The 11,682-nt window shown below is 50.6% G+C and overlaps 1 protein-coding gene across 2 annotated transcripts; it reads left to right on the forward strand.

Annotated features, from left to right (window-relative positions):
• The first annotated feature begins 253 nt into the window (after positions 1-253).
• AP5S1 (adaptor related protein complex 5 subunit sigma 1) lies at positions 254-6,983 on the forward strand. 2 transcript variants are annotated; one of them, XM_045295393.1, is made up of 3 exons: positions 254-329; positions 4,078-4,269; positions 5,684-6,983. In XM_045295393.1, the coding sequence occupies exons 1-3, from the start codon at positions 310-312 to the stop codon at positions 6,111-6,113; spliced, it is 642 nt and encodes a 213-aa protein (XP_045151328.1). In that variant the 5' UTR covers positions 254-309; the 3' UTR covers positions 6,114-6,983. The 2 variants fall into 2 exon arrangements, with proteins under 2 accessions (XP_045151328.1, XP_004698227.1); XM_004698170.2 differs by lacking the exon at positions 254-329 and adding an exon at positions 1,587-1,698.
• Positions 6,984-11,682: the final 4,699 nt, after the last annotated feature.

The raw sequence follows: 11,682 nt of genomic DNA on the forward strand, positions 1-11,682 counted from the left end.
CACCTAGGAGTGTGCTTAGATGGACTCCAGTCCTGCCCTGGGCATGGCCCCTGGGGAGTGAAGACCTGTGATAACTGGCTACACCCATGAGACAATGCTGCTGCAGGTGGACTCTCACCAGGGAGGCAGAGGACAGCGAATGCTAGTGGACAGTCCAGGAAGAACAGCTTCCCCAAAGTGTTAGCCTTGAATGCACTTTGAGAGTCAGAAATGGGAGGGCAGGGCAGGGCAGTCCAGGCAAGGGGGCAGTCTAGCCTGTGAAGACAGGAAGCTCTGAGGCACAGACCACTGGACCACACCTAGGGAGGAATGAGGCCACCGGCCACGAGGTACAGCAGGGCGGGGTTGGGGTGGGAATGGGGGTTACGCAGGGCAGGCAGCAAGGCCCAAAGGCCCAGCCCAGCCTAGCCTATCCCAGGGTCAAGCCTCCACACCTGGGTTCTGCCCTACCCCTACCCCACCACACTTTCATCAGTGGTTTAATCCTTTTCACTACAGTTCGCTCAAATTGGGATCAAGGAAAGAATTTGTTTGTTGGCAGTTAGGAGTCTAAAACTCCAAAACTCACTGCTAGTGACCCAAACTAGAACTGCTCTGTTTCTGAGGCTGTAAATCTTCTAAAAGGAGCCCTGAAGGTGGAGTGGTTACACGGTGGAAACCACCAGTCTCTCTCCTGGAGAAAGATCGGGCTTTCTAATCCCATAACGAGTGACAGCCTTGGAAACTCACACAGGCAGTCCTACCCTGCCCTACTGAGTCGCTATGAGTTGGCGCCAACTCGATGGCTTTGGGGCTATCTTTAAAGGAGCAGAAAGCCTCATCTGTCTCCCGCGAAGCGGCTGATGGGTTTGAACTGCTGACCGTGAGGTTAGCAGCCCAACCGGTAACCTAACTACGCTAACACAGCTGCTCAGACCCGGGGATGGGGAAAAAAACACAGGGCGGGGTATTAGTTCCTCCTTCTAACTCTCCGGACCTTCACTGGAGTTTAGGTAAGTCCGGTCCACTAACCTGCACGGGGCGCAATTAGTGACCGGGATGGGGCCAGAGTTCAAACATTTTGACTCCTAACCCATTGCGGGAACCCACAGCCCAGAATCTCCCAAGGAATTAATTCAATATACTGTACAGATTTTCTATTAAAATCTAATTTCCGGGGGCAAAGAGCAAAGATCCGCCTACTAGCTGGAAAACTCAGCCCCACACCCTGCCCGGGCTCGTCGTGCCCAGTGTCCACCCGCAGGCCCACAAGGCTGGGAGGCATCGCCGCCAATCCGAACCTAGCTGGCTGATGACGACACCGCCACTGGTAGGAACGTTAGCTCCGCAGAGCGCCTGCGCGGGATTGCCGTCGGGCCGCTGCGCCCCCTCGCGGCCGTCGAGAGTCGGCGACGACTTCGAGCGGGCAATCGGCGAGCCCTTTCTGCAAGTGACCAGCGCGGCCCCCACCCCACCGGGCTCGGCGCTGGGGTCTGCGACGGTGAATGCTGCCCACGGCCTATGATCAGCCGTCGTAAATAAGTTCCACGCAACCACCCGCCACCACTCGGACCGGACCGCCCCACCCACTGTGCGCCCCCAGGCCCGTGCGCGTGCCCAAAGCAGCGTGCGCAGGCGCCGAAAGGCGCGCAGCTGCCATTGCTGCGCTGCCAAGGAGAACGGCCTGTTCCTGGAAGTCCACCGTCTCCTGGGGGAAGGGTGAGTTCGACGCCTCGAGGCCAGAAGCTCAAGCCTGGACTCGGGCAGCATACTCCGGGAGCGGGGGTCCCTCTCGTTGAGCTGGCTGACTGGAATAAGAACTACAACCCCCAGAATACACTGCGCCACGGGGTTGCGCGATGCGATGACCAAAGGGGCTGTGGGCCACTATTATTTTTCTGTGGCAGAGGGCACCGACAGGCGAGGGCTGATGACGTTCCATTCCTGTGGTTGAGGGTCACGGGAAGGTTCAGGTCTTCCTGTTTAAACTGATGACGTATCGACTTGGCCTTAACGACAGATATAAACATAGGAGTCCCGGTGGTGTAGTGGTGACACGTTGGGTTGCTAACTGCAAGGTCAGTCGTTCAAAAGCAACAGTGGTTCCACGGGAAAAAGAAGAGCCTTTCTACTCCCTTGAAAGAGTTAGTTTCAGAAACTCACCGGGGCAGTTCTCCTCTGTCCTTTAGGGCTGCCTTGAAGCATTAGGATACAAATATCAACCGCTGAGCAACCAGACTCTGTGGTTATTATTTAGGAATCTTTATTTTTTAATAATTTCAAACTTGTAGAAAATTGGGAGTTTTCTTCTTTTTTTTAATCATTTTATTAGGGGCTCACACAACTCTTATCACAATCCATACATACATCAATTGTATAAAGCACATTTGTACATTCATTGCCCTCATCATTCTCAAAACATTTCCTCTCCACTTAAGACCCCGGCATTAGGTCCTCATGTTTCCCCTCCCTCCCCCCTCCCCCCTCCCTCATGAGCCCTTGATAGTTTATAAATGGGTATTTTGTCATATCTTGCCCTGTCCGACATCTCCCTTCACCTACTTTTCGGTTGTCTGTCCCCCAGGGAGGAGGTCACATATAGTTCCTTGTAATCGGTTCCCTCTTTCCAACCCATTCTCCTTCTACCCTCCCTGTATCGCCACTCACACCACTGGTCCTGTAGGGCTCATCTGCCCTGGATTCCCTGTATTTCCAGTTCCTATCTGTATCAGTGTACATCCTCTGGTCTAGCCAGGCTTGCAAGGTAGAATTCATGATAGTGGGAGCGGAGAGGAAACATTTAAGAACTAGAGAAAAGTTGTATTTTTCATCGTTGCTACATCGGGGAGTTTTCATCAATAAGATTTTGCCCCACTGGTGTTCTCCTCCCGTCCCCTCCCCCGACTGGATAATGTGAAGGAGAAAGACTGGGGCATTCCACTCCAGTAAAGAGTTACAGTCTCAAACACAGTCTCTACCTTGTCTTGCAAGGTCACTGAGTTGGCATCCACTCGAAGACAGCGAGTTTGGTTTTTGGGCTGGACAGTGTGAGAGTTTGTTGCAGATGTTATACTCTTTTACCCCTACAGAGGAGCCCTGGAAGTGTCATGATTAGTGCTAGGGCCACAGTTTGAAAGCACCAGCCCCAACTCGGGAGAAAACTGGACTTTCTTATTCATGTTCAGAGTTACGGCCCCGGAAACTCATGAGGGCAGCTTTGCCCTGTGCTATAGGATCGTTATGAGTTCTAACCACTCGGTGGCAGTGAGTTCCCGCTACTACTCAGTAAGGTTGGTGCCTTGAACCCCCTCAGAGGTACCTCCAAACACAGGCCCGATGGTCTGCTTCCTAAAGGTGAGGAAAAATCTCTGGAGAAGTTCTATCCTGCACCCATGGGGTCGCTGTGCATCGGAATCAAATTACAGCAACTCCTAACACCCATGGTCCTTACATACAGGAAGTGTGCATTTTCTAAGAACAGGGATGCCCTCTATATTCAAAATCAAGAAGTTAACACTGATCAAGACCAACCCCATCCATAGTCCACATAGTCCACATTCATATTTCCCAATGGCTTTCATGCTTGCTGTTGAAATGACCTATTTCTTGCTCCAGGAGCCCATCCAGCAAGATACCTGTATCCAGGCTGGTAGGTTTCCCTTACTCTGGAGCAGCTCCTCAGTTTTCTCTCACCCCAATGCCTTGGACTATTTTGAAGTTTCCTGGCTCTTTGTTTTATAGTACGAAGTATAGCCGTCCTGAGTCTCCTCAATATTACTCAACTCAAATCCACTGCCATCGCACTGCCCCTGTGGGGTTCTGAGACTGTAACTCTTTATGGGAGTAGAGAGCCTCATCTTTCTCCTACAGGGCAGCTGGTGGTTTCAAACTGCTGACCTTTAGGATGGCAGCCCAACTCATAACCACTATGCCACCAGGGCTATTGGGAAGAACACCAGAGGTGATGTCGACCTAATGCCATTATTCAGAGGCTGGCGAGGACCTTGGGCTGGTGAACAGGTCACACTCTCACACCCTCTGTGGGTGACCCTGGGGATGGTCATTCTCACCTCACTGAGGTCTCTGGCTTCCCTGCAGCCCTTGCCTGGGAGCCATGGTCCACGCCTTCCTCATCCACACCCTGCGGGCCCCGAATGACAAGGACGCTGGCTTCTGCCGAGTGCTCTACTCCTGTGTCTTTGGTGCGGAGAAGTCACCTGATGACCCAAGGCCAAACGGGGCCGAGAGGGACAGACTCCTCCGCAAGGAGCAGATCTTGGCCGTTGCCAGGTAACCGCCCAGCCCAGACCCAGGCTGTCCCCCAGTACTTATCTGACTGTGGTAATTTTCCGGCTACCCTGGGAAATGGAAGGAGGAAGGAACAGACATAATGTTTTAAAAGGCGTTTCCCAAAGGGTCTTCCATAGCTGTTCGTAGCACATGAGAAAGGGTTAAAGGAAGGATGGTGGATTTTCCTGGTTATGGTCATAGTGAGCCTTTGATGAGTTTGTAGTTAGGAGTCACTGCATGGTGCACACTCGGCTACTAACCAATAGAGGCCCGAGTCCACCCAGAGGCGCCTCAGAAGAAAGCCCTGGCAATCTATGTCTAAAAACCAGCCATTGAAAACTAAGGCACACAGTTCCTTTCTAGAGCCTCGATCGCATCAACAGCAGCTGCAAAGAAAAATTCCAGTAGGTGCCCAGCGAGCCCTTTTCTGAGCATCTCATGCGTGGTTACTCTAATCCTAATCTCATGCATGGTTACTTCTAATCCTGCAGCAGTCTTTTGAGGCAGGGCCCTGATGAAGCCCACCTTACTGATGTGTAAACAGATGCCAAGAGAGGGTCAGGAACTTAACCTGCCAAAGGTTGTAGAAAGCAGCAGAACTGAGATGTGAGTGTCGGCAGGCTAAACCGGTTTCGTGTGCAGGACTTCCAGAATGTCTGAAGCAGTTCGTGGTAATGCTTTCTGCCCAGAATCTCCGGGAGGCCTAGGAGCCTCAGCACAGATTGTGTGGCTGGCCTTAGCGCCTCTCCTGCTCCAGTGTCTCCTGCCCTCTCTCCTTTCTGTAAGGGGGAAGGGCAACCGGGAGGGGAGAACTTGGTTAATGTTCTTGGGGCCCCTCCTGCCACCTCCGTGTTCCTCTTGGTCTCCACTCCATTTCTGTAGCACAGCCTGCCAGGCAAGGGCCTTTAAAACCCGCCTCCTCAAGGCCCAAAGTCAAAGGCACTTCAGCAAAGGTTGGAGAGTGGCGTCTAAGGCTTCTTTCCTTTGGAGAGGGCTGCAGATGCAGATGGGAGCTACGGCTGCACAGGCAGGGCTGGTGGCAGCTGATTCCACTTCCTTGTGCCTGCTTCTTTTCATGTTGAGGCGGAGCAGGTGGGGCAGGAATTTCCACCCTGGATCCTTTCCCACCCCAGGGGCTGTTTTTAAAACCTCTTTTCTCTTGATCCCAAGAGAAAGTGGTTCAGGGCCTGAGTTGGTAGCCTGGACTCCTACCTGGTAGCATGCTTCCTGGTTGTGTGGCCCTAGGCAGGACACTTACCGTAATCTTTCTGGGCCTCAGCAGCTTTATCTGAAAAATGGGGAGTGCCAACTCCGGGCTCCAGAGGTGGCTGGGGTACTTGTCCATGTGTATGGGGCTCCTTCCGCGGCCTAATGAGGCCCCTCACTGCTGGCCTGCCCACCCACTCTCTCCCAGACAGGTGGAGTCTATGTGCCAGCTGCAGCAGCAGGCATCCGGCCGCTCATCGGTGGACCTGCAGCCTCCGTCATCCTCAGATGAACCGATGTCCCTGCATGATGCCCCACATGGGGCCTTCCGCCTGGCAGCAGGGGACCCTTTCCAGGAGCCCCGGACGGTGGTCTGGCTGGGCATGTTCTCCTTAGGCTTCGCGCTGGTCCTGGATGCCCATGAGAACCTGCTTCTGGCTGAGAGCACCCTCCGGCTGCTGGCACGCCTCCTCTCTGACCACCTCCGCCTGCTGGCCCCTGGCACCAGCCTTCTGCTACGGGCGGACCGCATCGAGGCCATCCTCACCCGCTTCCTGCCCCATGGTCAGCTGCTCTTCCTCAATGACCAGTTCGTCCAGGGCCTGGAGAAGGAGCTCAGTACTGCCTGGCCCCTCTGACCCTCTCCCTAGAGAGGGGCTGCCCGAAAGGGTGGGAGGGAGGACAGAGGCCTGGCACAGTCAGATGAAGCGCGGCCTCTGCCTCCCACTCAGCCTGCACCCACTCTGATGTGCTGCCCCACACAGGACAAATGGACGGGCCAGCGATCCAGAATCACAGCACAGCCTGGGCCCAGAGCAGGGGCGTGACTGATTCCGACCCCGTGTGGAGCCCACCCCGCTGCTCCACTCACCTCCCCTTTCTGACCTGCCAACCCGCCCCCGACAGTGGCTGGGGCCCGGGCAGCGAGGGGGTTCTGCTCTGCACACTGCCTGCATCACCTTCTCAAACCCATGGGAGCACCAGTGCGCCTGGGGGTGCTGTGCCTCCCACATGGACAGGCTCTGACTTGGCACCCCCTGTGGCAACAGCAACAGGGATGGTTGTCAGCGAGGCCAGCTCGGTGCCAGGTCCCCCCACATTTCAGAAGCATGCCTCCATGGGAGGCTTTTGTTGTTTCTTAGGTTCCGACCCATGTCTCCAGAAAATCCTGGCCTCCCCCTCCACCCCCACCCCCCACCCTCCTGCGAGGAGAGAAGGCACCAGTCGGGTGGGTGCGATCAGCCCGGCCTCTGCGTCGTCGGCGTTCTCATTTTGAATGAAAAACTCGGCCTGTGTGATCTCACCCTGTTCCCACGAGTCTAAGTGATGCAGGTCTGCCGCTGAGAGAGCGAGCGGGAGAAAGATGAGGCGGTCTTCCCGTACAGTGTCTCAGAACCTTATGTGGGGTCGCAGGGAGTCTGAATGCGCCCCTGGCATTGGGTTTGGTGTTGCTTTGTGAGTGAGCACCTCTCTGGATGGGGGTCTGAATAAACTCCTTGTTGCCTTTACCTCTCGTTCCCCGCACGTGTCTTTTAATGTGCCCCTGATTTCATTCTTTTACCTTAGCTCAGTGGTTCTCAACCTTCCTAATGTCGGGACCCTTTAATACAGTTCTTCATGTGTGGTGACCCCCAACCATAAAATTATTATCGTTGCTGCTTCCTCACTGTCATTTTGCTACTGTTATGAATCGGGTGACCCCTGTGAAAGGTTTGCCGACCCCCGAGTTGAGAACCGCTGCCTTAGCTTGGGGGTAGTAGGCTTCTTGAGCTTGAGGCAAGGATTGGGTGCGCGTGGTTGATGCGGGAGGTGACTCCAGCGAACACTGGGAGGAGCGGGAGGAGGTGAGCCAGGGAAGAGCTCAGAGCTGAGCTCCCTACCCACAGTGCTAACTGGCTGCCAGTGGGGGGAGCTCAGTTCAAGAGCTCCGAGGACCAGTGCACCTCTGGTCACATCCGACCGGGCAGCGGATGGAGCCTTTGTCCATTTATTACCACCACTGAGCCAATTCCAACTCCGAGTGACCTTTGAGGACAGAGTGGAACTGCCCCTGAGGGGTTCTGAAGCTGTAGCGCTGCATGGGAGCAGACAGCCGGTCTTTCCCCCACACAGCCGCTGGGTTAGCTCAGCGCCTCATCCACAGCGCCACCAGGACTCCTTTGGATGGGAGACGAGAGAGACTTTAACCAATAGTTGCTAGTGGTGGCTTGATTTTTTTCAGTTTAACTCAGTGCTTTCAATAAAACTCGGTCCACAGATATTTTCTCCATCTGCCTCTTTGCTGGAGGGGGCCTCTTTCTTGGTACTGGCGGGGCAAGTCTGCCCCCAGGTAGGCAGGTAGCGCCCACTGCTGCTTGTCTTTCCTTCCCGGGCTAGATTCTCCCAGGCCCCTTTGGGGGCCAGCACCAATGATGGTGGTTTTGTCCTTTCACATCTGCAGTCTAGATCTCCCTCGTCACTACCCCCTGGCACAAGGCTACTTTCTCCACCTGAAACCAAAAAGCAAACCGAATGCACGGCTATCGATTCACTTCTGACTCGAGTGGTGCTATAGCGTAGGGGTTCTGAGGCTACCTACCTGACCACACCACCGGGGCTCCTTACGTCTTCATTTTACGTGACCACACTCACCTGCTGCCTTTAGAGACCTAAAGGGGCTTGGACCATCCTAATCTTCAGAAACAGGACCTGTTCCTAATCCAGTGACACTGTAGACTGCTGCCCAGCTTGCCTTTCAAGGCTCAACACTTACCTTTTAAATATTTATTCATAGACTTTATGGTAAACACTGAACCAATCTTGTCAGATGGCATGGTGACTCCTTATGATAGGTTTGCATCAGCGTGGCTGGACCAGGATTCTCAGTAGTTTGGCAATAAGGTCTCCGCCCTGGTGAGACCTAACATAATGTAGCAAGTCATTTTAGCAAGGTTAGGGTGGAGTCCAATCCCTTACTGGATCACAGCCTGATGATACCTCCTTGGGAGGTGGCTCACTCCCTATAGGTAAATAGATGCTATTGAAAACTCCCTTCCCTTCTTCCTGTTGGCCTGGATCCCACATCTAGCTCCATGAAACTTGGGCCAGCAGCCTGCCATGTTGCTCGCCAACTTTGGACTCGAGTCAGCTGCTGTCAGTTTGTGGTCTTGCTTCTTGACTTGCTGGCCCGGCAGCTGCATGAGTCGGGAAGGGTCTCCAGTTTAGCATCTCACTCTCAGACTTGCGCTGTACTGGGCTTGCTCGCTCTGTAGCTGTGTGGGCTTCCCTCGTGATATACATTTTTTTCTTAGATAAGTGTCACTAGTTTTTTGCTTCTCTAGAGAAACCAGCCTAACATGCCTTAATCAAAGCTCTGTATATTTATTAAAGCAATGGAAGTGGTCTGGACATTTAAAATAATTTTTAAATAGTAAATTTCATTTCCAAAATAGGAAATATATTCTCATGATTCAGAAACCAAAACAAGATAAAACTTTTCACTGAAATGCTTTATTTCCGCTCACTCCACCCTGCTTCTCTGAGTTCTCTCATAGGTAACAGCTTACTGGGCTTTCACACCCAACTTTCCAGTCTCTTCTTACAAATACAAGATAGATGAGCCCTTTTTCTTATTCTGGTTTCTACTTCAGACCACTTTCTTACACCAAAAGCAGCCTACCATACATACACGGCATCCTATGTCTGCGTTTCTCACAGCATTGTTTCTTTTTATCTACCTTGTAGATACTAGTTTGACAAACCTAAAAAGTATTGTGAAATATTTCAAGCTTAAAAAGGGGTGCTTCGATTTAGTTTAGAACTATATACTGAGCATCCAAGTGCCACGGTTCAACTTAAGAAGGAAAAGCCAAAGAAACAAATAAGTAAAAACCAATGTTATACATTTCTGCTTTCATTTTTGTTATAACTTCTTACTTGCACCTCCCCCCCTTTTGTGTGAAAATATACACAGCAAAAAAACCAATTCCGTAGTTTCCACATTATGTGATTCAGTGACACTGGTTACAGTCTTCAAAGTTGTACAACCATTCCCACTGTCCTCCAAATTTCCACCACCATTAAGATAAACTCACTGCCCCCTGAACTTCTCATCTCACCTTTAATTGTCAACTTGATCACTGTGATTCTTTAAAAGAGTGCTTGGGGCAATGACTGTACAAATGTGCTTTACACAATTGATGTGTGTATGGATTGTGATAAGAGTTGTATGAGCCCCTAATAAAGTGATGAGTGCTTGTTCAAGGCAGACTCTTTATACTAATTAAGCTAAGCTATTATTTGGTTTGGAGAACATTTCAAGGGGCATTAATGACTTAAGGTTTAAAGATTACTGGAGAGCCATCGTTTCAGGGGTTTCTCTGGCCTCAGTGGCTCCAGAGAGTCAGGATCCATGAGAATTGGAAATTCTGTTCCACATATTCTACCCCTTTGGTCACGATTCTTCTATAAAATCTTTTATCAAGACATTAATAGGAGCTAGGCACCATCCAGTTGTATTCTCCTGGCAAAGGAGGCAGTAGTCATTTATGGAAGTAATTAGACATACATTCTAGTTCCTCCTCCAATTCCAGCCTCCTTTTTCTGCTGCCCCAGGCAAGCAGAGACCAACTGTGGTCTCAAGGATGGCTGCTCATAAGCTTTTAAGACTCCAGCCGCTAGGTTCTTGTTGTCAGGTGCCATCGAGTCAGCTCTGACCCATAGCGACCCTACGCACAACAGAATGAAACACTGCCCTGCCCTGCAGCACCCTCACAGTGGTTCCTGTGCCTGAGCCCATTGATGCAACCACGGTGTCAACCCATCTCCTCAAGGGCCTTCCTCTTTCACCGCCCCTCCACTTTACCAAACAGCATGTCCTTCTCCAGGGACTGGTCTCTCCTGACAGTATGTCCAAAGTATGTAAGATAAAGTCTTGCCATCCCTACCTCTAAGGACCACTCTGACCTTACTTCTTCCAAGACAGATTGGTTTGTCCTTTCAGCAGTCCAGGACACTTACAGTGCTCTTCTCCAGCACCACCGTTCAAATGCATCGACTCTTCTATGGTCTTCCTTATTCAGTGTCCAAGACACTAGGGAGACACCATCGAAACTGGGAGAGTGAGCAAAGACTTTAAAAACAATGCCATGTCCATTGACTGACTTGTCTCATAAGACTATGACTCTGGATCTTTAAATCAAGAAACCAAATGTCTGGTTCATTATAAGCTATATCAATAGCCGCTCTTAACGTTGTTGTCTGTATGTACACACACACACACACACACACATAAATAACCGTGTTTGTTAGTTCAACCTGTTGTAGGTATACAGTTTAGTGGCATTAATTACATTAATCACAACTTAATGCCAGATTTCCTATCACCATAAACAGAAGCATATTGCTTCCTTATGTTTTCCTTGATTTCTTTCCCTTTTTTTAAATTGGAGTTTTTAAAAATCATTTTATTGGGGGCTCGTACAACTCATCACAATCCATACATACATACATCCATTGTGTCAAGCACATTTGTACATTTGTTGCCATCATCATTCTGTTTGATTTCTTTTTTCTTTTTTTGCAGATTTTTTCCCCCAACAGTCTTATTGAGATATAATTCACATATCATACACTTCCATAGTTCAGTCATATTAAATAGGTCGAGAACATCCTCCCCTTTCCTGTATTCGTTATTTGTCTCCATTTCCCTCCAAACTCCGCCTTGCCCCCATCCATCTCCCGGATAAGCCATTGCACCAGTTAGGGTTTCTATACATCTGCCCATCCTGTGCTTCCTGTACTGGAAAACATACACCTCCACCACCAAAAAAGCAAATATATTATTTTTAAAAAGGAAAAGAAGAAAATACCAAGATCAATATCAAAATAAACTGGAGAAAAAAGATCTCTGTTGAGAAAAAAAGCAGGAAATATTGACAACTAGAACAAATCCACAATGGCTCGAAAGGGAGATCAGTTGACCAGTTCCACATTCTAACCTAATTACATCAGCCATATCAAGTTTACCATAGTTTCTGCCTTATAACAAGGTTATTCACATCCCTCGACTGTGCTCAGAGGGGACCTACGAGAGGCGTAATCTACGTAGGGACCCTGAAAACGGATTTTTGCTCCCACTGTCATCTCTTACCTTCTGCAAATTGGATAATTGGATGTTTACAATTTAGGCTCTCAGAGAGGACCACATGGCCAGCCCCACTATGAGAC

The sequence above is a fragment of the Echinops telfairi genome, unplaced genomic scaffold (assembly GCF_000313985.2).
Source record: "Echinops telfairi isolate 266 unplaced genomic scaffold, ASM31398v2 ScPeMD7_5592;HRSCAF=6446, whole genome shotgun sequence".
NCBI classification, from domain to species: Eukaryota; Metazoa; Chordata; class Mammalia; order Afrosoricida; family Tenrecidae; genus Echinops; species Echinops telfairi.